The 26484-nt window shown below is 40.3% G+C and overlaps 1 protein-coding gene across 2 annotated transcripts in view; it reads left to right on the top strand.

Annotated features, from left to right (window-relative positions):
• The first annotated feature begins 6332 nt into the window (after window positions 1-6332).
• RAPGEF2 (Rap guanine nucleotide exchange factor 2) overlaps window positions 6333-26484 on the top strand; it is a 204947-nt gene continuing 184795 nt past the window's right edge. For both annotated transcript variants that reach the window (XM_068402614.1, XM_068402613.1), the window contains exon 1: window positions 6333-6524. In XM_068402614.1, coding sequence (XP_068258715.1) covers window positions 6456-6524 — 69 coding nt within the window. In that variant the 5' untranslated portion in view covers window positions 6333-6455. The remainder of the gene's footprint in view (window positions 6525-26484) is intronic.

Here is a 26484-nt window from a genome sequence, read left to right as displayed (position 1 = left end):
TTTACTGAACTTAAAGTTGATTCTATCCGTTTAAATCAGTACCTAGTACTTGTCACATTATGATATAGGTGTGAATGTGCTTTGCCAGGATATGTATGCACAGCACAGAAAAATTCGCTTAAGTTCACACCCACACATCACCATATGCTTTGAACAGATCTAAACGGTGACCGAAGGATGAGGAAGGCTGAACTGCATAAACATTATACACAATGACTATTAATTTCAAAGCAAGGGAATAATTAATAAAGGTTGTTAGGAAGCAATGTAAATGCAAATGCTCTCCTAATAAGCACCAGTAGTATCATATTGGAACATATTTGTGATGCAGTACAGCGTGTTAAAGAGAGCGGGGAAGAGCGCGGACGATTTCTGTGGAAGATGGTGACAAGAGTAAAGAGGTGAAAGCTGACGGGAATGTGGCATTCGGGGACTCTGTCCAAGGAATAGTTCTAGCACGGGCTGTCTTAGCAGTGCAGTAAGCAGTGCTTGGTGGCTGAGCGAGGACAGGCAATATCTGGAATAATTAATCAATAATTCATTATGGAAAAATGCTACCAGCTGTAAACTTAATTGGTAGAATAATGCCCCGTAGTAATGCCAAAAGTTATAAATATATTCATATTTTCAAAACAGCTAGTACAGACTGAAGCCAAACACTTCAATCTTATATAATAAAGCTGACTTTTTAAAAAAAAAGGTTTCTGAGGGTAGACAGTGAAAATTAGGTAATCAGTATAGAATCCTAATACTGAAAATAGCGCGTTTGGAGTGAAAGGTCTTAATAACAATGTCAACAGCAAATTTTTCTCTTATAAATATTTCACATCTTTGTGCAGGAATAAAATTCCTGCCTCCTATGTGTTTCATTTTCCTTGCAGAGCTTTACATGTTTTATTTATCATCCTGCATGATCTAACTTTATCATCTTCTAGTGTTTTATGAAAAGCAGTATCGTTGGATATTAATGATCATCTGGCTATCTACCAAAAATACGTATGAGTTAAGTTCTTTTAAAGACTTGGCCAGCTTTGAATAAATAGAATCCTGTCTAGATTGATGTCCAGACAATTTCCCCTTTTCATACTTCAGCACAATCACATAATGTTTGGGTTGTAGAAACTTCAGAAGATTATTTTAAATTACTTAATTACAGTTATTTTAGAAAGAGTAAGTTTGTATTTTCTTTTAGGAAATATATTGGTTTAAAAACAAAATGCCAAAATGTATGTTTGGGCTTTAATTTGTCCAGTAATGAAAACTTCAAAGGCAGTGAATAAGAATGAAATATTTTTTCCTTATTTGGGCTGCTATTTACTGAAATATAATATTAGAAATACATGCGACACCAAATATATAGCTCACAAAACTGTGTTATGATATACTTTCAACAGTTGAAATCGCTCCTATATATACATCTTGGCCATATTAGATTGTGGATGACTATTTGGAAAGGAGTAGAGTGCATTTTTTAAACAGTATGTCATTCAGAAAGTGTCATCTATCTAAAAGGACCCTGGTTTTAGTCTGTCTGATATCTTTGCCGCTGTTTAGTGGGTACAATTCAAGAACCACAACAGGGCTCCTCTCCTTGCTGGCAGCCTGCTCCGGAGCACAGCAGTGTTGAAGCACCGACTTACTGCTGGGTGCTTTGTGCCATCCCACCAAAACAACCTCTTTCACTGCACATCCTGGTAATGACAAAAGATGCTCTTTGTTTCTATTTCTGTGGTTACTTTTCTCTTTAAAAAACAACAAAATGCTGTTAGCGTCATTAGTAACAGCACTTTGCAGTGCTTTCCTTATGTCTCAGAATACTTTAGCCAAGAAGCTGAGATGATACTTCTGTGCCTCTCTTCACAGAAAGAGAAGCTGGAGCAGATGATACTGAAGTGAGGTCCTGAACACCACTTTCCCAGTGGAGGTATCAGGATAGGAGGCTCACAATCATCTCCCATCATCACTTCCACTCCTGAGACATAAGGGGCACACCTGTATTGTGGTCACAAGCATGAATGAAGCTTTGTAGATGTACCTGAGCTTACTTCAGAAATACAAGCTTGACCTTGAAGAGTTCTTGCTAATTTCTTCAGTGTTCATACAGTATGTAGCATAGAGGGCCACCATTACTGTGCCTCCTAGGTGCTGTCGCAATAGGAGTTCAGCCACCCTTCCTTTTGTCTGGGCACCTTGATCAGTGCAGCTGAAGGAACACTGTGTGGGCTGTGAATTCCTCTCCAACGACCATGTAAATACTTGGACAGTCAGTTTGTACTGGTCCCTGAGCTGCTGCTGCTAGTATTAAACTAACTAGTTAAAGCCGGTTTGCACACATTTGCAGCTACAGCAGAAGCCGAATGATAAATATTCCCAAATGTAGCTATGCATATAGCAGCAAATTCTGAATAAATATATTAAATACATTATAGTAGTCACAAATTATTCTTTTTCCTTTTAAGAAAAAACAAAAGACAAAATTTGCTTTGTGCCACAAGCATCTCTTTTATAACCTTTTGAATTTTGTACTGCCTTACAAGTACGAAAGGACCATAAACTGATGGTAAACATTCAAGAATTATTTTAGCATAGACTGCGTTAACAACTCACTGATGTCTTTCTATCCTACCCTCCTGTTCAGGTTACGGGGTGGTGGTTACATACGTACAGTGCCCGTACGCTAGTGATCACTAGTTGACAAATAGCCATGTAGCTAGAGGATGTTGTGCAAAATACCTAACAAACAAAAACCCCCAAACAAACAAACTCACACGCCCTTCATCATGTTGTAAAAGGTGATAAAAACTGGAGTTGCAAATGGTAATAATTCCACCCATGTATAAATCCCAAAGGGTGAGAGACAGCATTCTTGGGAAAACGTTGCCATCCTGAAAGACAGAGCACAGAGGCTAATCTTGTTCAAAGGAGATAGTTTCCCCTTGGTAGTGGCCTTCCTTGTACCTGAAATCACTCATCTGTTACTTAAAAACCAATAAAATTGGCTTCTGCCCAGGCCAATGGGGATAGCTACCATTCTCAAGGTCAGCTACGGAGTGGTTCACCAGGCCGATATCTCCGTTCCCCTTTACTGTCCACCTCCACGAACGGTTATGAAAGCAACTTTTTATGGTTGCTGAGAAGGTGCCAGGAGAGAGCTGGGAAGGAGACAGGCAGTTCTGAGGGCTGGAACTCAGCCGCATGAATCTGCTTCAGCTGCCATGCTCTGTCCAGAAGACAGATAGAGGAAAACAAGTATTTATCCAAAGAAAGGGGATAAAGGGCATCCATGGGTTTATATTCATACCGACTGTATATAATTTACTAAACTCCCCAAAGAGACAATATTCTGTTTCCCTACCAGAGCAGGTGGCCTCTCTTGAGCAAACCAGGCGTTTAACTTTGGGTGGCCAAAAACTGGTGTCAGGAATTAAAAGCCATGTGGCTAAGTCAAGTGCAAGCCTCTGAAAGTGTATCTTTTTAAAAATGAGGGTTAGCAAATGAACAAAGAGATCACAGAAATGCTGAATTTGTTTCCTTGGCATTTTAGTAACTGTTTGACCTGACCATTTCAATTTATCCCTTAAAAGAAACTGAGATATTCAGGAAGGCAGAAACTCTGTATTTCTAAGGCAAAATACTTTTCTAAAATGCTTTAACATAGCGCTTAGTTATAGCTATCCAAAACGATATTATGCTGAGCTGTCATATTTTGAGTTGCAGCCTTTTCATATTGCTGAAATATCAATACTGTATGTACTGCATGTAATGTACGTGGTTAACTCTTGGTTTCCTAGTGTAATATGGGGTAGGAAACCTATGTAATGTAATAACATGGCCAAAGCAAACAAGCCCCCCCTGACAATCCATTGTAAATCAGGCTGGATAACCTAGACTGAGAAATAACCAAAAAGCAAATGCAAAATGAATGGCAGGTATATGTGTATATTCTAAAACATACTGATTTATGGTTGAAGTTAGAAAACAGGAAAGACAGTGAGACTAAGAGAATGTGAGAGTTGCAACAACGTTTGACACTGTAAATTACATTTTGTTGAATATTTGCATAAAAAATAGGGGTTTCCAGTGATAATCGGATATGTTCTCTAATAATTATTGTTCTTACTCTGCATCTTGATGATTAGTTGCTGTTTTTTCCTATTCAGGTGTAAGAACTATTCTAATTTCACCTAGAAAAAAGCCAGCATAAAGGACAGACTTGTATCCACCATGGAGAGCATGAACAATAAGAAGCATCTTCATTATACAAATATGTTGCTTACAGGCACTAAAAAGGCATTAATGCAACATATCCTTAAATGCTATTAAGAAATTGTTGAATGTATTTGTACCTAACTGTCTAGCTTCCATTCATTCCCATAACGATTCATGTAGTGTGGGATAGGCCTTTGAAGTGCGTCTATAACCATTGAGTTTTGTGCAATTGGAGCCCCCAAAATCCTGTCTGCTGAAGCTAAATATTGCCGTGAATCGCAGGCGTTGTGTTACCAGATAACATAAAAAATTAATGAGAGCGAAACACTTCACTTGATGCTGTTGCAGCTAATAGGTCTGAAATGAAATATAATTGCATATTAAAATAGAGTGGGTAGTTCTGTTTTGATGTAGAGATATGAAGACGTCAGGCAAGCTAGTCTGTAGCAGAAGGGAATGGGTGCCCTGAAGTGATTGAGGAGCAGAGCCCAGGAGAGCATTCCTTGCATTCCTATGGCACTCGCCACATACATATGCCCCACAAAAAAAGGGAATCTTAGCACTCTGGGTTGGGAAGCTGAGCTTCAGAAAAGCTGGCACTTTCCTGTAGCTGCAGGCTTGATTAATTTGAAGAAATGGTACTCTCTGGATGATGAATGCGAGGCATATTTAAAACTGTTATTTTTTAGGGCAAAGGACATTACGTTTTCAATCTGTTAGTTAAAAAAAAAATAAATAATCCCCCATAAGGACTACTAATAACCACCGACAAGCAAGATGTTGTCGGGATGTGGAGCCCTCCCATGTCTTTTCCCATGGCCTGCCCAGAATTATCGGTATTAGCTGCAAAAATATTTTGCTGACACATATGAGCAGGATTAGCCCAAAGAGTTATCTTTGTTAATGAACCATATGTAGAAATTGAGTAGGTTTAATAGATTACTGTCTGAAGACACAGCCTGTTTGAGAGCCATGTATGTCTAAAAGCATAAAATTTTGTCTCCTGTGACCGGCAGTGTATGTTGTGTAAGAAAAAAAAAGTTTGTCCCTGTGAATTTTTGCAAATAAAAAATACAAATAAAAATTACACTACCTTACTTGGGATTAGAATGTGTAAACCCCTGCTAGTGACTGGAAATCAAACAGATTTCTTGATGTTGACATTATTTACATTGCGTGATCCATATCAGCAAAGGGTACACATGGCTTGTAAAAGCAAATACATTAATAGTATTACACTGCCGTTAATGGCACATTAATAATACTTCCATGATTCGTATTTGTCAAGCTGCTGTTGAGACGTGCTCGGTGTTGTGGTAAACAAAGAAAATCAGCCACATTGCAAGACCTTTATTCTTTAAAAACTTAAGTTCATGTGAGAAGAAGAAGCTGCTAGATAACGCCCAGAAAAGTGTTAAATGAAAGATTTCACGTCCTGCCCTTCCTCGTTTTTATCCCATGGACCAGTGACAGAAGGGACAGCCGGCTGGTAGGGATTACTCTTGAGAAGAGTGACAACAGGTGGCCTCCCCAAAGCTGAGAGTCACCAGACCCAGCAGATAAGTCTTGGTTTTTTTTTAACGTCGAGCTTGCTCATCACCAATATCCACCACTGAAGCTGTGATGATGATGATGATGATGATGATGATGCGCGTCCCTCGGGACAATGGCGACAGCCGGTCAGTCTTCTTTTTTGGGGTTAAACCCGACAGGGATGGCTTTTCTGGGCGGTTGTGGGGGAAGGATGCTAAGGCAACACTGCCGGACGGGGGGGGGGGGGGGGGGGGCGGGTCCGCCCCGACCCGCCCCCCCCCGCCGCTCCGCCTCCCCGAGCAGCAACTTCCCCGTCGCCGAGGCGGGCGCGGAGCCCCCTCATCAGCCCGGATGGGAGGAAGAGGAGGAGGAGGAGGGGGAAGAAAAGGAAAGAGGCAGCGACGGCGGTGCCGGGGGGGATGCGGCGGAGCGGGCCGGCGGGAGGCGTAGAGCCGGTTAGCGAGGGAGCGCCGAGCCGTTGTCGTTGTCGCCGCCGCTGCCGCTACCGGCGGGGCTCGGCCGCCTCCTCCTGCTCCGGGCGGCGGCGCTGCTGAGCCCGCGGTGCCTCCGCGCCGCGCCGCCTCCCAGCTCCTCGCCCAGCGCTCCGGCCGCGCAGCCCGCAGCGCCAGGCCGCGGCCGGTCCTCCCACATCCCCTCCCCGGGCGGCGGCGGAGGAGCCCGGGCAGGCGGTGGCGGGAGGCAGGAGGGGCGCGATGGCGTCCTACGTGGATAACAGCTTCCGTCAGGCGGTAATGAAGAACCCGGCGGAGAGGAGCCCCCAGGTAGGCAGCCCCTTCCCCCGGACCCCGCGACACCCTCCCACCCAGGGGGGCGGCCGCCCCGCTGCCCTCCGCGCCTGGCCTCCGTAGCGCGGCCGCCCGCGCAGCCCTGGCCAGGGGGGAGCCCGGGAGCCCCCGGCCCCGCTCCCGGGAGAGCGGAGCAGCTCCGGCGCGGGATTTACTGCCCCCCCCCCCCCCCCCCCCCCCCCGCCCGTTCCCAGCGCTGAATTCCCGGGCGGCAAGCGCAGGGGAAGGGCGGAAAGGCACGAACGCGAACAACTTTCCTCGTACTCCCTAATTTTGGGGGTGGGGGGAGGCAGAGGCAGGAACGGCAGCCGAGTTTATTTTGAATCGTGCTTCCGGTAAAAAGGAAAATGTACTTGGAGTATGATTTTGGGGGTTTTTGTTTTGTTTTGTTGTTATCCCGCAGTACGCTGTAGCTCTGGGTTTGAGTTCAATCCCTACTTTCACGTAGCTGGCTGGAGCTGGCAGCGCTGTTTCATAATGCTGGGGCTGAGGTCAGTGGTGTTCTTGGCAAGTCCTCGCTCTCCGAAGTGGGGTGAAATCCTTACACAATGGCACCAGGCAGGAATTTTTTACATACCTGCGCCGGGCTCCTGGAGTCCTCTTTGTCGGAGGAGTATGTGAGTTGAAGCTGTTTGTAAGCATAATTGCACTTGCAGAGGCTGAGAAAGGTTAAATTGGGGACTGGAGTGCGTACAGAAACATTTTGACTTAACATGACCTGAAAAACAAGTAAACTGAATGAGTTCCTTCTGCTCCCGAATGGTTGCTGCAGTGGCTGTTGCTGCCAACTGTCTAAAGACTAATAGGCTTTACACTGATCCCCACATCAAGCCGCGGTTCAATAGCTAATGATACAAGGAGTTACTTTGCTTGGAGTTGTAATGCCATCTGTCCTATTTTCTAAAGGCTTGCCCTGCTCTCTGAGCAGTCCCTGTGTTCTGGTTTTGGGGAAGAGATGGTATTACTGATGATTTTGGCAGGCGGCTGATTGGCTGGTGACGTTTTCAAATTGGGGGCAAAGAGGAAACCTTGACTTTTGGTCGGCACCCGTATGTCATTCCTCCTACTATAGATACATCATTGTGGTAATGTTATTTTTATCCTCGTGCTCATGGAATATGTGTGAGAAAACAAAAACTCCCATGGAAAAATATGCTGACTGCATAGGCATCGTATTTAGCGTGTCCTTTTTTTGTAAATCTTCGTTTTTTTCCTTCTTTTTTTAATATAAAAAAGCTGCTTCTGGAATGTGTTTTCGTGGTGCTAAAGTTGTTTCTCTGTCCTTGTTTGACCTTTTCTAAATGTCTGTTTGCCTTTGGTGCTGGACCCAGCCCTTCAGTGTGTTGTGAAAGCTGGAGGAGGCCAAGAGCTCTCTCCTGGGGAGGACACTCTCCGCAAACTTGTAGTGAGGTCCCTCGCGTTGGTAGAGGCATAAATTCCAGTCAGGGGAGCCTGCCGGAGGTGTCCGGCCTTGGGAGATGGTTATCGAAGGATGATATGGTGTTCAGGAGGAGTGATACCAGCAGATGCTCAGAAACCAGTTGGTCAGGTAGTGGGGCCACCAGGCTGGGCTTGGGGAGGCGACGCTCCCCTTGTGACATGATCTATTCCATGTGAACTGTTAAACTTTCTACTGTCCTTGCAGGTCAGCCCTGCTCCCTAGAAGGGATAACAAAAAAAAAAAAAGGCAGAAACTAAGAAATGACTCAGTGAAGAAATTAGCTCGAATGCAGGGATAAAGCTGGTGTGAAGGGTGCAGAGCAGAGAGCTAAATCAGGAACACCAGGGCTGCGTTAATGCTGTAAAACTCCCCGAATCAGCAGACTGGAAGCCTGCTGTGGCAATCGCCACAGGAAAAGAAACCCATCCTTAAATCCATGAAGCTGACAACTGGCCAAAATAATTCACAAATACGACCAAATTTGTGGGAAACATAATGTGTTGTTAGCCCTGGAAGCACTTGAAACTGGCGGTCAGACGTGCCCTCCTGTTGCTGCTGGGGAGAGCAGGGCTTGCAGCAGAAAACTCAGTTGGCATTTTTGTGAACGGCTCATGTTGAATTGTGTGTATTGAGTTTTCTAATGTTGGTTCTCTGTTCTGGAAATCCAGCTTTATTTTACAACAGTATTGGAATTTGAAAGAAATACGTTTATGCATATCATCTTTCAGTCATTAAGTAAAATATAAAAAAATTCTTTCTGTAGAAAGACACAAAGACCTTTTTTTTCTTCATCCCTTAAAGTAATTTTTTATTGTCTCTTTTTCTTTACTTGTATTTTATTTTCCTTGCTGCACTAACTTGTAAAGGTAGTTACTTAATTTTAGCTTTTGAGAAGTCATGAGGTATCTTTAAAGCTGAGAGAGGGTTGGAAAGAGAAAATATATTTATCATATTCACTTCAGTACAGGAAATAACAAGAGAAGTATGTTAGTAGTGTATTTGCTGCTTACTTGCATCAACAGACTCTTTGGGGCTCAGTTTCTCCCAAATCATGAGGAGGTAAATATGTGTTTGACACTACTGTTCACCCTGGATTGTCATGGTGCAAATTTGGCAAAATGACTTCGCTGCGGGCTCAGAGAAGAGGAGTGATAGCAGCATAGGCAGCTCGTGTTTGTACGTACAGCTTCGAGAACTGCTAGATCTGATACACGTTGTTGGAGAAAGCAAACTTTGCATGAACTTCTGTAGTGCAAAAGTCTCTTGGTAATTTTGGGCTGGACTGACTTCTTTTATTTGAGGTAAACTGTATTCTGCAATTGCTTAGGAAAATTCTTATCTTCATATCTCTTTGATGTATCCTCCTTACAGAGTTTTCTTGAATTTTGTGAATTACAGCTCAACACTCCATTGACTAAAGAAGCTCAAAAATAAAAGGAGTATCTACATGGCCTGTACTTTAACATGCCTGTTGTGTAACAGAGCTCTCCTCTTTAATTGCTTTATTAAACTATTCCTTTTCTCTTTGAAGATGTGAACTGGGAAGTTAATTTAACTACTTTGGGGAATCTGACTTCTAAATGTTCATAAATTACAAATGGTTTTATGCCCTTAAGCTGTGAGTAATAGCAATCTATTTTTTTTCTCCAAATGTCATCTTACATGAACTGTTATAGCTTTAAGTCTTTTCAAATAAATTCTTATGGGCATCATAGGCCATCTTAGAAAGCGTGCTGTTTTATACTGGTGTAGCTTAATCTGAAAAAATAGGGCTGCTTTTGTTTTCAAACAAGAGAAACAAGAGCCCTAATCTCTTTCTTTATCCTAACTACTCATTTGCATGGCATGGTATGCGAATAACTAGTTACCTCAGAAACGCCGCATACTAGTTCACTGTTTTCATGCCATGTAGTGAAGTCTGCAGGAAGAAATTTTTTTTAATGTATGCCTTATATATGTTAGGTGCCTAAGGTTTTCTTCTGGAAACTGCTGGTGTGGTACATCGAGGCAACTCACTACAGTAGTAACAAATAGCAGAGAAGTAACAGCATCAGACCACATCTTAAGGGGAGAGGGGAGGACTGTACTTACCCTTAGTTCGATACTACTGCGTCATTTAATGTCAGAAGACATCTAAACAGGATGCTACTGTTGAGCAGATATTCCCTTCTCGAGCACTCAAGAGGAACAGTGGTTTAATTATAGGACGTACCTATGCTTTTTCAAAATAAACTTTCAGCTTGTTCCCTAGTCGTGTTATTTTTATACTTGTGACCACTGATAGCATGATTGTGTGCAATCTTAAGATAAGCCAGGAATGAACATTTCCTTCTTGCTATAGTGATCTCTTAGCAAATAAATACGAGGCAGTCTAGTTTCATGGGATCGTAGGAAATAAGCGTTTTACGTGTGAGTCTAGCACAAAGGATTATAGTTAGACTTTAAATTCAGGCTTATTGTGTCTATGTATATGAAATACACCAGAAGACTAAAATTACCATTTTCAAAAGAGCTTATTTGGGATTTCTTTCATTTGGAAAACAAGTATTTTGGAGCTTGAGTTTTGGTTTCAGGTTTTTTTTACTGTCAGCGTGCTACCATGTTACCGTCTTTTTGATGCTAGTGTTTACAGAGGAAGGTAACCCCTGTTACTGCTAACAGCAGTGTAATGCTGAGGACTGCTTCTGTTGCTCAGTTCCCTGCTGGTTCTCTGTAGCCCTGAAAAGCGTAGGACTCTGACAGCTGATGTCTGATATTTGGCTGCACTACATCATTATAATGAACTGTCCGTCATGCACCTTAGCACTTGGTATTGTGGTTATTCAGGAGTAGCTTTAGTTTGCAAGGTTTGGCGTTCTGTTTTCTTGGGGGGAGCCCGTTTGGACAACAAAATGAAATTCCTAACTGCACTTCCCATGGTAGTGTTCAGGCTTTCTGCGTTCTACAGTAACTAATTCTGAAGTGTGGGCATGAGCCTGTTACGTTTTGTGTTAACATTGAGAGCGTGGTTAGTAATGTAGCTTAATGAAGAAAGACTCTTGCAAGTTCTTGGTCCAGGCACTTCCCTCTTGCTTGACAGTTGGCTTGAAATAAAGTTGCCATTATAAAGTCAACTGTAAGGGTAGTTGGTCTGAGCAAAAGAAAAAGCCCTCCGGATGCTGCAGGGTTTTGGAAACTTGTTCAAAATAGTTAACAACCCCCAAAAATGAAGATCCAGTGTCTGATGCACTGTAAGTTAAGTGGTGTCTTTTGGTGTCTCTTGGGCTATGAGTGGGGGAGATGGATACAGATAAAACAGAAGTTATAACAGACGTGTATGTATAGACCTTTGGCCACAGAGGGTTTTTTTTTTTGCTGTGTTTCAGCACTTAACTGGGAGGATAAAAAAACAAAGTAACTATTTGGAAAAAGTGAGACCTTTACCTGACAAAGCAAGTAATATATTTGTTTAGTACCAAAATAATATTAGAGAGTGTATTTTTCAAGTAAGTATAAATTTTTTTTTAATGTTTTCTCTCAAGCTAGTATTACTAGGCAACATAATTTCATCCCCAACAAACTTAATTGTATGAATATGTCTCTTTGTGGCTGATAACTAAAACTGAAACCCCTTACGTAGCTCAGATTTTCTTGTGACCTCTCTCATCTCAGTCTGTCGAAGCAGCCCTGGAATGTCTGATTCTGAACTTCTACCATCAATGTTCATGTCCTTCCCAAAACTAAGGGCTTGTACGGCAACAGGCTGCTTAGTATCCTGTTTGTTTTGAAAGAAAATGTGTTTATTTTCCAGTCTTTCTGATGGAGGGTGCATTTTCTCATAGCCGTTCTTCTCTTTGACACCAAGAGCTTTGAGAATGATGAGAATGTTCAATTTTGCATTTCTTTTGCAGCAGTTCTCCCCTGTCATAGGGCTGGTACTTTCTGCATTTGTAGATTCCTGTGTCTTGTGGTAATACGAGTTTCACCAAAGCTTGTAAGGACCTCGGTGTGCTCAGGAAGCCTTTACCTATTGAGTAGAAATAGGCGATTTGAAGCCTTGTCCTAAACACTTGTCTGCTTTCCCATTACATCAGAAGATTGCAGCTCGGTTAGCTGTACGTATCTGAGCCAATTTGAAACTAGGTAACTTGGAAAGCGAGGGTTTAGCTGTAGCACCGATAAGCTCGGTGTAATTTCCTACTTGATTAATTATCTGTTTGGTAGAGTTTGCTTTTGATTTCTGTCCTGCTGTGGCTGCAGAAGCGTTTGCCCTGGGTTCAGGCTGGATATGTTCCTGTGAGCTGCAAGCCTGTTTTTGACAGCCTTGTGGACATACTCTCCCGCACGTAAAAGCTGGGAGCATAACGACACTGCCTTGCCTTCCCATGGCAATCCTGCCTAGGAAAGTCACTGAAGTGAGCAGCTTGTATTTGCTGGGCCTGAAGCCCAGGGATCTCCTCAGCCCAAGGTTTTTTGTCTGCTTGCCTCCTAATGTGCTGTTCGGACGTATGAGCGTGTGTCTGTACCCTCTGTCATGCCAAAGGGACACCACTGGCCCACCCATCCTCAGCCACCCCTCTGGGGAGCTGGGTGGTGGCCAGCGGTGCTGCTGGGGAGGCTGCGGTAGAGGAGGATTATTGCAAGGCAGGACTACTTGCCATAGCTAGGCTTGCCCTTCTGCTAAAGCTAGTAATAAGCAAAATCATCTGTTGAACTTCTGAGACAAAAAAGACTGATCGTTCGTTCTTGTCATGGAGGTAAAAATGTAGATCAGCAAAAGTAAATGGCCCACAAGCATTTTCCCGCTATCTTGTTTTTCTTTAGTAGGAGGATACAGTGTTCTGTGGGTTATCAGTTTATTCATGGAAAACACTTTGTACCTGGAAAAAAAACGATTTAGATATAATGTTTGAAGATGCTTCGTTTATTTTATGCTTATTACAATGGAGGTTAGCTAAGGTTTTGTGAAAACAGTTATTGTTTCTTGAATTCCATTATTTAAAAAAATCTGTATGCTTAAAATTCTTTAAAAGTCTGTATGCTTGTGTGAGTTATTGAATGATAGCTACTAATTCATTCTGATGAATTACTGATCTGATTTTGATAGCTTTTTTCCCTAAATCAGAATGCTGCTACCTAATTTGTTAGCACGTTTCAAGAATAACCATATGTACACTGAACAGTCATTGTAAGAACTCTGACTTCCTCATTGAGGGTTTTTTGTATCCTCATGAGAAAATATATTTTGGCTTGTGTTTTGGGAACTTTCCCACAGTAGGAGATCTAATTTTTGCGAGGTATTGTGTGGGAATTCAAAAGGAGCGCTGGCAGAAAGATAGCTCTACAAAGATGCTTTGTGAAGGGCAGCTGAGCCTGCATGCCTTGTTTGCTGCAGCCAGTGTTGCAGATTTAATTTGCTGGATATATTTTGTGTGAAGGGAGGTATTTGAATAGGTCTCGAAATGGAAGTGGTGCTCCGCTTCCCTTTTTTTGAAGTTGGTGAAGTTGACCACTTTTCTTGAAAAGGGAGAGAGAGGAACCCTACTGCAGTGCTTTTCTTACAGCTTGCTTTTGGAGTTAAAATTAGCTATTTGTTCTCTCTGGGTATCTCTGTGTTCGGCCTGTATATCTGTAGATTTATTTCTTTGTGTATCTCTGTCTTGTCTGACTTGAGTAAAAGTGATTTAATATTTGATTTTGAGCAGTTTTAAAGAATTCTGGCCAACAATAATGAGCAGCATGTATGTCATTACCTGATCAAAACACTGGAAGAATAAGATAAGGTTAAGGGGGGAAAAAAAAAAAGAGCGTGAGTTTACTTTTCAGCACTGATAAAAATGGAAGGAATTTTCTTGTATTAATATTTCTATGGATAGTAAGTTTTACACATTTTTCTTTTATTTCTATGTTATTCTGATAAACACAAGCAACACAAGGAAAATGCATCTGCTATCAGTGTAAATTACCTGGGAAAGGATATTAAGTTTCATAGAAGACACATTGGTTGAGCATACCTGTTGTTAACTGTCTTTATTAGGCTGTTTATTTCTGTTTGCTTGCTTTTTGTGTGTCTTAAAGTTAAAATAAACTTGGCTTAATAAATAAAAACATTTATTTCATAGTTATTTCTCGTTTCCAAAGGGGAAGAGAGATCCTGTTCCCTATGGGATAATGCTTTAAAATTTTTAAGAGTGATTTTTTTTCCAGTTTATATTTGCAGTTCTGTAGTTTTAAGGATACTATTGTCTCCTATATTTATTTTACTTTTTCTGTAGCTGGGGGAAAAATATCAGTACAGTCTTTTCCATTTGAAATTAGTCATTCAGACTTCTTGTCCTGTTAAGCAAAAAATAAACGAAAATTTAGAGGGGTGAGATAGGATGTTACACAAGTGTGGTTTGTAAGCAGTTGATGGGAAAACCAGCCTGTACCACCAATACAGTTGGAAGAAGCTTCTGTTTGAGATTTGACTTGCTGAAACCAAAGCCTAAATCTTTCATGGTACGTTGTATTTTTCTAGCAGCAAAGCTTGTTTTAAGAGCTTTGTTTCCCATGCCGATGTTCTCTGCTGCCTCCTTTATGCCAACCCAACTGTTTGTGAGGCTACAATATAAACAGGATAAGTGATACAATCTTGTTAGCTGAACAAAAGAAAAGTGACTTATTTTTGAGAGGTGGTGTGTGAGGGTTTTTTCTTTCTAAAATTTAAGTGACTCAATCTGGTTTCGATTATGGCTCCAAATGTCAGTGTTGGTGCAGCTGAAGGTGTGAAGACTTGTGCTACAAGATTGAGAATAAATGCTTATGATTGTGTGTAGGAACCTCTGAAACAGCTTAACCTCCCCCAGAGGTGGGTGCTCCATTTTCAAACACTATCTTGAAGTATAAAAAAAATTAAACTGGATGGAATGTTATGAGACTGTTTATTCTTGATGAATTTGCTAAAATGAGAATGTTTGTGTTTTTTTGTTACTTATGAGGCATATGTGCAAGATGCTTTTTGAGAGAGAAGTCTTCCATTTTTGTTTGTTGTTCTGAGGATTAACCTCAAAGGAAACTTTTGTAATAAGTCTCTAACTCTTAAGGTTTTTCCCCATTAAAGTATAGGAATGGTAAGAAACCTGGGTAGTAACACTACCTCTGCATCCACTGAATTGAGTGGGTAAGACATGCTAAGGCCTGATGTATTTTTTTGGATTGCTAATGCTGAATCTTGTCTATATTTATATTGCTTTGTTGTATGGTAGCTGAAAAATGGATGCTGGTGGGCTGTCTTCCTGGGGGGAAACAAAGCTGTAAAGCAAAACTTAATTTTACTGGTATGCAACCTGTGTGACATGCACCCTTTTCCATTGGGGGTCTGTTAGGGCATACCTAAAATACGTACCCTATAATGTTTTTGTTTTAACTTTGGGATAAGTGTTTAATCTTGTCAGGAAACTGTTCCCTCACCCGAACAGAACATTTTCTCAAAAATGTATAATCTTGCTGAAATCAGTAGTACATTGCAGCTGTATGAGTAGTCAGCATTCATGTGAATGTCTGCGTGGATTTTGACTGTTTGTCAAAAAACATATCAGAATACACAGCATACACAGTAGTAAATATTTAGATACATTTTGAACTGAGAGAGAGACTTGGCCGTGCAGTATTATAGATGACTTTGTGTCCATTGCCAGTGTTGCTTTGGGTGTCCGAAGCGTCCTCCCTCACCTGCGCAGCGGGGCAGGCAGGGACTGCTGCGGCAGACGCAGTGCCCCATCACTTACTTTTACCCATGCGTTGTAGCTCCTTCAGTTTTTGAAGGTGGCATGGCTCTAGTAATGAAAGAGAAGCAGCACTTTTGTTAGAATGGTTATGTCAATATTTTGAAGTCAAGGTATTTTACTGTTTATGTATGATGGTACTTAGTGTTGAAATAGCTTTGATCTTTAAGTTAGCAACCACAAAATTAAAATGTAGTTAAAATGTACTAGGTTGTATCATTGAGTAAGAGCAGGCCCCACACCAGACAAGATGATATTGATAAAGTATTGCTGGATTCTGTGATAGCTGATTAGAAATCATTGCTATTAAAAAGCAAGAGGAAGGGAGCTGAGTGTGCCTGCACTGATGGTCCTGCTGGGGAGCTCTGCCTATGGAATCGTTCTTTGACTCTGGAGGAACCAGTCTCCAAAAAGATTAAAAAACTGCAAGAAAAATGCAGGTGCAAGGTGCTGCAGAAGCAGAATGTGTGGCAAAGATATTTTATGTGGTTGGGTTTTTTATCCCTGTTGCTAAAGTCATAATAAGATGCTGAAAGCTGGACTGATGTAGTCGATCTTGTCGCACGTTGTGATTTCCTGTTGGGGGTGGTTAATGGCTGGCAGCTTCTCCAGTGAAAGCAGTAAGTGGCCCATTGATTGAAATTACATTAGTGCTGTTCCTTTGTGAAATACTAATTTAGCTCGTGGATGAAATATATGTTGAGAACATGGAGAAATATAGTTTGATTTTTATAGGTTGCTTTTTGGCTGTAGTCGCAAAGAAACAAGTATCAAATGTATCTTAAGAAAAACAATAAATGGGGTTATAGTTCATGAAGGATGCTCTATCTGACCATAAAACAAGAAATAAGATTTTGCAGTGGTTAATGATGAGTGCTGGTCAGGTGGTCTCTCTCTCTGAACTCTTCTTTATTAGTGCAGGAGCTAGGTAGTTTGTTGAATATATTCCCTGCTAAGGAGCTAGTGAGCAGCTGGTAAACACTCCCAGTGAGGCAGTTTGCACTCTGAATTATGGAAAGGTAGTTGTGAGGGTCTTGGTCTGAGTTGCGTTTTGTGTTCTCCCTCAATCTATAGTACACATTTCTAGATGGTACATCAACTTTTTTAAAAGTTTTAAAGTATTTGTTACACAAAGAACAAAAAATCAGACCCCTGTGTGATGTACATGCAGCGGTCTGACCTGAAGGCTGAAGCATTTCACAGGCACCGTAGGTGCGGAAACACAAGTGGCCCAGCCAGCTACATGCTGACCAGGAACAGGCACTTGCTGGAATGAGGGTAATTGAGTTTCCATCCTTGTCACAGCTTCTCTGTTACTGCTGAAAGCTGCTAATTAGCGCCGGTGCATTGCTTTAATTCATGATGATTTAGTTCGAAAATGCCAACTGCTTGGTCGTAGGCCACTGAAGGACTATCAGATGGCAACGCAATTCCAGCGCAGCTATTAAGAAAGATTCAAGGTAACAACGCCAAGGGAAGAATGATAGTTGTTGTATATGTTTGCTGAGGTGGAGGAGAGGAGTATATTCCATCTCTGCCGTATTTTAGGTAGCCATCTATTTTAGTGCTACTAGCTCGTATTTTGCCAGACTGAGTATTGATGGATAGCTGGTCTCCACTACTCCTAAATCCTCTTTAAGAAGCTTATAAGACTCTTATTTGAGATGACTTTTAGAGGAATATACTTTAGTAGTTGAAAAACTTCTAGACTACTGGATATTGCTGGAAAACATGATCGCGTATGTGACACGGTGGTGTATAAAGGCCTTTCTAGCTTTACAAAGCAGTTCTAAGGGCCTGGAGCAAAGAAATTTGAGAGTTGGGGTAGAATACTTCTTTTTGATCTGCATGAGAAGATGGTATGTTTCTGAATGCCCAGGTGAATTATTAATCCTTTTTTAATTTCTCCCTTTTCTTGTTATTTGTACCTAGCCTTGCACAGTGGTTTAACCTCTGTTTTATTAATTTGATGTCTTGTAGTTTCTCACTTTCTAAACCTCTCTTGGTGGTGTTTTTTAATTTTGTGCCTTAAAGTAATCACTTCAGATACTTTTCTTCCTAGGAGAGCACTTAGAAACAGCAGGGTGCTTTTGGCTAATGCTTTCATTCACATGTATTAATTTCTGAGTGGGAAGTAAACTCTTTATTTACAAATTGCAATACAGTGTGCATTATAGATGTTATTGTCCACTTCTAAAACAAAAAGTACAAATACCCTCAGTATGTCCTCATCAGAATTGACATATGTCAAATTTCTGACTTTATTGGGTCGATAAACTAGCATTGCTGCTTAAGGTCTAATGTTCTTATGTGAATGAATATTCTATAGAATCACAGAACCGTTTTGGCTGGAAAGGACCTTTAAGATCATAGAGTCCAACTGTTAACCTAGCACTGCCAAGTCTACCACTAGACCATGTCCCTAAGCACCACATCCACACTTAAAAGTGAAGAGAAAATAATAGCACTTTCTTACAGTCCGTCTTGATAGTAAACGAACATTTAGCCATGACGAAAGTAACAGGGTTTATAGTGACACAACATACATAAATCCAGTTGGATTTGCTGTTGACATTGGCCCACGTTACAGCGTATGAGTTACCTTACATTTCTTTTGAACAAAGGAGGTTTGTTTGAAACAGGTGCTCTAATGGTTACCGTGGCCTTTATAAATAGCTTTTAGGTGAAGTATTACTTCTGTTAGTGGTGGGTAACTTCGCAAGGCATCTTGGTTTATTGCGTGAGGTTTACATTTAAAAAAAAAAATCCAACATCTTGGCTATAGCTTTGTGATGTTTACCGCCTCATATATTGCTGTTTATTTTTAGAGTGTGCTTGTCACAATTTGTCAGCCAAATATTGGCCTGTCACCTCTGCTGTTAGCTGCTGAAATGCTGTTCCCAAGCTGACTTTTTAAAACTAAACATAATGAATTAATACCTACCCTGGTTGTTCCAGGGTACTCTTAGTTTCAGTAGGAAACAATGCAGCTTGAACATGCCAACTTTGCAAAAACGTAAAGCAAAAAAAATTGGACACTCATATTAAATATTGCGACCGTACCATAATGTGTTAGACTGAATTAATGTGGTAGAATGGTTGTGAGAGTCTGTGGTAAGTTGACTGAGCGTGTCAAAAGGCTTGAATGTTATTTATGAACAGTAGTGAAGAATATTTCTAAATCAGTTGTAAAATGAGCCAGGAGGTAAGGAAGAAATAGCAGGGCCAGTATCTAGGCTGGTAGGACATGGCTACTTACATGCTGTACATTGCTTTAGGAAAACTATATCAGAATTTCTTTTAAGGAAAAATGAAAGTTCTGCTTTATACAAGTGACATCTGATATCTTACTTGATTTCTTTTCCTGTTTCTTCTATTTATAGATGCCTTGAGTTTTGGATTTATCTGAAAGCTAAAGTCAGGAAGTGCCTTTCTCCAAAAATGCTACTTGTTGTGGTTTTCTGGCATGTGCTCTCCCCTCTCCTCCCCAAAAGGAACTGCACAGAAAGTATTTTTCCACAATAAAACACAGATCCTCAGCTCTGCAGATTTCATTCTCTGACTGTAGCTTATACTGCTTCGCTTTCAAAAATGAAACTTTAAAAATCGTCTTTTGGTGTCCATATCAGTTATATGACTGATTAAAATGCAAAAGGCAGTAACCACTCTATGTTGAATTATTACTGCTTTGAATAGAGTCTACACGTGGGTTGGAGTGTGGAGGCAGAGGAACAGAGGCTGAATCCTATTTGGTAGGACTTACTTCCCATGTAGATTTTCAGATGACCTTAATGACTTTGTTTTAGACAGGAGTATGTATGTATGTACATGGGAGAGATGCTTATCCCTTCCCTGTGTTTCCACCAATCGTTTAAGGTCATGGAAGACCTTAAATGTGAAAGGTCTCTCGCACCTTGGAGCTGATAAGAATAACAGGCGCATGGGCGTGAAACACATGATTTTTTTTGTCAGTTCTGGTGTATAGAAGAGGTTCTCCCCAACTTGCAAACAGAAGGCAATTACTTAAACCAGTATGGCAATTCTGAGGGCAGCAAAGATGCGGGAGTGCAGGGAATGTTTTTAACTAAATAACTGATTTTGTCATAGTCAGGGTTCAGTGCAAAGTCTTAAATTCAGGATTGATTTCTCATGAGCAGCCCTGTTTAGTCATTAGTTTGCACTGTTGTTTATGCAGCCGAGTAACTGAACTTGTATGCTCGTGGTATGACCACTTACAGCAAGCATGTACTGTAATGTACTCTTGAGGAATAGCTATTGCTATAAGGAATTTAAAATGAAGGTAAATTTGAAGACAAGATTGAAATCTTTAACTAAATAAAGGCCCTGCCTCCAAGTCTTCTTGTGATGTTCCCATTTTTTTAAATTTTTTTTTTTAAACCTATGTGTGTATTGAAACTACTGATGACCAGTAACTCCTCCTTTTTGGAATACAGATTTGACAGTGTGTTATATTGACTTGAACTCTGTAATGACTATTTTGCCATTTGACTTTGTTTTATGTTGTTTTATACTTCCATATGCAGCAAGCTAAACTGTATTTAAAATTAGGACTGTCAACAGTAGTTGAACATTCTGTTTAACTTCAGATTCCTGTATCTGGCTGTTGTATAACTTTTTATGATGGACCTGATTTGTGTTTAGTACTTTGCATTTACTTTTAAGAGACTTTGCAATCTGTTGTCTTGAACAGATTTCAAGAAAGCAAGTTGTAAGTTTAATTGTCACTGTTTAACAATCTCATCCTCAGTGTGCAGTGCCGGTTGAAAGAGGCTTATGAAACCAGCTCTGTATGCCTGAAAGGTTTCTTAGCTGTTGAAATTCAAAGTATTGACCAGACTGTTTTAAATTTATTCCAAAAGGTAGGGTGGCATTTGTTAAGAAACAATTGTGAACAATATCTTTTTTTTGTATTTACCCTGCTTCTAAACCTCTTGGTGCCCTGATGATTGGGATATCATTTTTAGTTCTGTATTTAACTAAGAGATGGGATGAAAAAACAAGCATCATTTTGATGTGAGTCCCAGTGCTCAGAAGACTTGTGAACTGGACCTGCTCCTTTTTTTCTTGGCCAAAATCTTCCATAGACTCTGCAGATGGAGAGTAACTTGTGTGTTTTCACAACTTTTCTTTTGCTTTCAAATAGCTGCCATAATAATTAGGCTGCTTTCATGTTTTTCTTGTATTCCTAATTGCTTAACCTGGTAAAATAACAGGGACCTACAATTAAGACAAAAAAAACCCTTAACATTTGCTTAACTTCTGTGTGTTGTCTTCCAGCTGTAAACTGTAGAGGGGTGGTAAGCATCTTTTCAGGGGCCTTTACTGTCTGTTGAAAGTTGTCCTTGAAACCACTGGAATCAGGTTGCATGTCAAAATGAGTAATTTTGTATTCGATTTAATGAGTAGAATGGGTAGCTGTAAAGTAAGGTAAGAGGCCACGTGTCGAGTGCCGAAGATGATCCTTTTCACATCCACTACGCTGTTTCTTGGTTTAGTATCTGAATGCTCTCTAAAATTTCAGAATAGACATCTACCTTTCAGGATGGATGTGTGTTGTTTTTGTGTTTTTTTTTTTTCAGAAGAAAATGACAAAGTAGTGACTGTAAGTAGCTGTAAAAGCAAGATCTAGTTGTTCTGTAGATGAGCTATGACTGCAGCCATGATGGTCTGCAGGGCAACCGAAGGGTGTTCAGCAGCGGGTTGTTGATGTTGAGGCATTTCAGCAAATTCCAGCTCTGAGGACAGCCTGGCCCCTGGGATACCTGCATTGCAGCTGCTCTGGAAGGGTAACCTGCTCGGAGTACGCATGCAAAACTTGAAGATGCTGCAATCATGAGTCATTTAGAATATTTTAGTCAGGAGCCTGCAGTTCAGGAACATACACTTATGTACAGTAGCTTTTCAAATAGATATTGAATTAATTCACTTACAAATTCTTTGAGAATATTAAAAGGAAATTATTCCTAGGGAATTAATTTACTACTTTAGTTAATCTTATCAGAAAATCTGTGAAGAAAGTGGTAAAGGTTTTTCCTGCAATTAAAAAAAAAAAAAAAAAAGGGGTGGGGGCATGGGGGAAAGTAAATAAGTGATGTGTGAGACCACCTTCTAACCAGAAGATTGTCTTTTGATCCGAGATAGATAAAGAAAATGGAGTGATAATCTTCCAGGTAGGGGCAAGATAGTGACCTGGTAAAAAGCCAGATACAGAAAAAATGTTGGATGACTTAATACAGCATCACCCACATAGTGGGTCATCTTCTGTGTGTGTCAACTTGGGTATTATACTGCCATCACCTATTTCTGTTTCTTGGATAAGCAGAAGGCTTTTTTCTTTCTCTAATTGAGAATCTCCCGGTTGGTAGCAACTGTGATATTTTTTTTTTCTTTTCCTATCTACTCCTCTCATTTTACTGTTTATTCTTGCTTCTCTTCTCATTCTTTTCACAACTGCAGGCATTTCTATGTGGGGATCTTTATTTCTGATTGGTTTGTGCTGCCAGGATTTAGCTTTCTGAAATTCCAAAATTACTCATTTTGGTTAATGAACAATGCAAGAAAAAAATCCTTTAGCGGTAAATGGGAATTCAGTCTGATATAATCACTAAAGTGTACTTGCTGCTTCCTTACCCAATCTAAAAAATGCCCCTTTAATAAATCCCGTATACTGTCAAAATCTGAAGGATGAGATAGTGATTATACCAACATCTCTTAGTGTGCTAAAATTTAAAGAAAACACGAGGATTATTTTCTTTGGCTTGTTACTTATGAAATTTCTGTTTAATCAATAATCCATGGTTTACATTTGCTTTTTATTAAAAAAAAAAATAGTTCCCAGTAATAACAACATGATACTGAAATGACACACATTAGAAATGGTTTCTGACTGTGTTTATATTTAAAAAATTCTATTCAAACATCTGTTTACACTTTGATAACATCAAGAAAATGTCCTTGGTATCCTGTGGGGTGTGTGCGGTTTCTTTGGTTTTGTTTTATTTTGCATTAAGAATAAATGAGTTATGGCAACTGAAACTAACTTAGCTACACTGAAATTGTGTTGATTGATAGCATGAAATGTTTGAAACAACAGGAATATGCTCTAAGTGTTCATTTGTGGAGCATTTTTTGTTATTTTGTTCTCATTATGATGTCTTTCTCTAGTTAGTGTGAGTTACAGTTCTGTTAATATAGATGTGACATTTCGTAATTATCCTCAGTTTCAGCAAATAAAGTGTGTTCTTTAAAAAAGGAAACAAAACTTCTCCACTTTGTGTAGGAGGACTGTAAAATACCATATATGAGTGTAAGAATGAGGATGTACTTTCCACATCAGTATTTCATATTTGGGGTTGTGGGTAGCAGTGTGTCAGTCTTTTCCCTCGTCTGTTAAGGGTGTAATGTGGAAAATAAACTGGCAAGTAAATTATTCAAATGTTATGCCAGCTTTAAAAATATAGATGACATCCAGAATTAAGTACTAATTAATAACTTCTAGTGGAACCCTGAAGGTGTTTAGTTGGACTTCTATGTAATTTTGAGAAATAAGCTTTATCTCATGCATTTTCTGTTAGCTGCTGCTTGTATGGCACTTGACAAAGTAGAGGTGGGAAAAATTGTGGATCTGGATACTAAGAAATGCTTTTATAGTCAATGTAAACTTAGAGTGAGAGTAAAAGGTATGTTTTTATGTGTGTAAGGAAATATTTTAATGCCAGACTGTTTTGCTCTCTATTGTCAGAGCTGGGAGAGCAAGCAGAGGACTTGAGTGCTCTTTTTTTTTTCCTAGCCAATTTGATTTCTTATAAATAAACCTTCTGGTGTGTATTTTTGTGTCCAGCTCCTTTGAACATCACTGGAAGTTACAGTACTTCTAATGATAGCAATGTAGAGAAAAAACCTTTTTGGTGTTTCTGCATTAGGACTGTACTGCTCTTCTGTAATTGCTCCCCTGTGAACAGCTGAAAGATGTTGCCAGTTTAACAAGGCAGATCTTAAGGCTTTTCTGTTGATGGTCTGGTGGTAGGCTGCTGCTTGGAGGGACCTTAGTGCCATTTAAATTAACGGTGTCATTAAAAAGTTACATTTCAAACACCACAATCACTTTATCTGACCCAGTCTTTGTGCCACCCATAAGCACCTACTTTTAATGCTCCCAAGAGAAAATGACTTTTGTGTATCTTCCAGTTCTTTAAAGATGACAAAAAATGTTTCTCATGCCCTGCAGTTTGATTTGCTACATGAATGTGTAACGATTATGTAGTCTTCAGTAGCTAATGCGGTCACACCGCATCCTTACCTCGATTCTTGGGTCTCCATGGTTAGCCTATGAAAATACCCAAAATTGTGAGGATGAGATAAAAGCTTTCACCAGTCAAACTTAATAGTTTCACCAATAATCATTCTTGTCGCTATCTTTGCAATCTGGATGACTTAAGCAGACTTCTGTTAGGGAGCCTGCTGTGGTTTCACATCACTTTGACCCTCTTTCCTAGCTAGAGGAGGGGAGAGTGTTTTATCATGGTTAGGCTGGTTGAGGCAAGGTGTGCACGTAGACTTGGGTGCTGCTAATGGAAGTGGGTGTTCTTTCTCTTGCCTAGATGAGGTGCTCTGTGTCAACCTGAGCACAGCTCTGCTGCTAAGGCTTATACTGAAATAACCATCTGTAATTTTTTTTTCTTCCTTCAAAAGGAAGAGAGCATCCTGTAACTCTGTAGAATGCATTTTGTAAACAATTAGTGTTTTTCCATGCTAATATAATCTTTTCTTCCTCATGGAATATCCTGGAGTATCCAAACCCAAGAAAGATAATTTGGTATTGATATTTTATCCTGTTTATCTTAAGAGAAACTTAGTGTAGCTTATTTGGGGGAAAAAAAGCGTTCGTATGCAAAAGAAAGGTAATGGCCAGCTTGAAAGTGTACGTTGGATCATATCTGCTGTACAGGTGTTAATATTTAAGAATAATAACGGCAATAATTACTCTCTTGGACAACTTGGAAATATTAGCTGCAAGCATTTTAAAATGTTAATAACCTTCAGCCCGCTAGTCAGGCAGTTTCTGACAGCTGAGGAAGCTGTTCAATAATGAAGTGCGGTCATGTTCACCAGAAGCAGTCTAACAGCCAACGGAGTAGGTACGGCTTTGTGCGACGTTTTAACATGTAGTAGATTAATATTAACCACTTTACCAGAACAATATCTTTCTAAGAGCTTGGTGGTTTTTTAAAGGGTAAGACCCAGATGAGTAATATAGGAAAAGGAATGAAAGAGAAGTGGATAGGAGGTCAGAGTACGCGGTGCATGTGTTCAGGTCGCTCTTTTTTTCCCCTGTGTGTTAACTGTCCCCTCCAGCCACTTGGCACTTGATTTGTAGTTTTTTAGAAAGACATATTGTTTCATTTACTGTAGTGGCAGAAGAAGTAGCTTTCAGAGGAGGTTATATAAGGAGAAAGTAGTGGGCTTGAGTTCATAGCGACTCAGCCCATTTTTTGCTTAAAGACAACTGAATTGAGTGTTGAGATAACCTCATTACTTTTAATTTCCAGAAGCAAGTATGTGAATATCTTTTATTGCAAACTAGTGTGAAGGGCTTTTTCAGTGTGACCAGCTTTTAAATTATTTCTGGTTTTGTTTCCTCACCCCCCAACTTGGTGCTTTCATTCAGATCCAGGTAGGAGCGTGCTTTAACTGGAATCGGATTTTAGCAGCTCCTTGATTTAAATGAACTGTATTGGCAAAGCTGTCCTTACACTGTCTTAGAAGACTATAGTGTCATACGTAAGTTCTATATAGTACTGTAGCTGTGGGAGTATGTCTGGACTGGGATTATGAGAAGGAAGAGAAATGTCGGCCATGCTCTCCTGTACAGTGGTACCAGTGTAACTTATGCTCTGATCAGTTTTTACACCAGCAAAAATGCTTTTAGTCATGTCATATCACCAAATACTCATTTTGTTCAAAGTGACATAAACTGTACTGGCAAAGCAGTTTTTGCAGATGTCTGCGCTCCTGTCAGCTAGGTTTGACTGCCTTCGCAGGCTGTTCTTTTTATAGACCTGTCTGGAGAGAGAGGGAGTGTAGGAGGGATAATAACAGCTTTCGTTTTCATGAAATTTAGTGAGGTGTTTGCAGTCTCCTTGATACCTTCTTGTGCGAGTATTACTTCACCAATGAATTAAATGACTGTTAAGCGAACTGCTCTGCAGGTGTTCCTAAATTTTTGGACGTCTGTGATGTTGATAGGTGTGTCTCATCTCACTATGCTGCTATTCATAAAAGGTACCAAGAGAAACTGAAACAGTCCTCTGTCTTCCAGTAAATTACAAAAATACGGTGCAACTCATTACGAACCCTTTTTGCAGAGCAAGAAGGGTGACAGAAGAATGCTAAGATGATAAATATTGCTGTATGAAACCATTAAGCAGGCACACTTAAAAGTAAGGGTTGGACTACTAACTGTATTTCAGGAGGATGTGCAGGGCCATGGGCTGGCTGTGTCTTTCGTAGTATTATTTCTGATCTTACTAGTCTGGCACGTCTTTCAAAAAGAAAGTGCTGCTATTGTAAAGGGGGAGAAAAATCCATGGACTCGTGATTGTATGGTTTTGAGGGAAGGATAAAATTTTCCTGTGGGGAGACCAGATATACTTTTAGTAAATTAATAAGACAAAACAACCTTTCTGTACTTTTATGCTTGGCTACAAAACAGCGCTTACAGGGGGAAAGG

The sequence above is a fragment of the Nyctibius grandis genome, chromosome 6 (genome assembly GCF_013368605.1).
Source record: "Nyctibius grandis isolate bNycGra1 chromosome 6, bNycGra1.pri, whole genome shotgun sequence".
Taxonomy (NCBI): domain Eukaryota; kingdom Metazoa; phylum Chordata; class Aves; order Nyctibiiformes; family Nyctibiidae; genus Nyctibius; species Nyctibius grandis.
The sequence above is the reverse complement of the archived record's forward strand: the minus strand, read 5'-3'. Positions and strand labels throughout refer to the sequence as shown.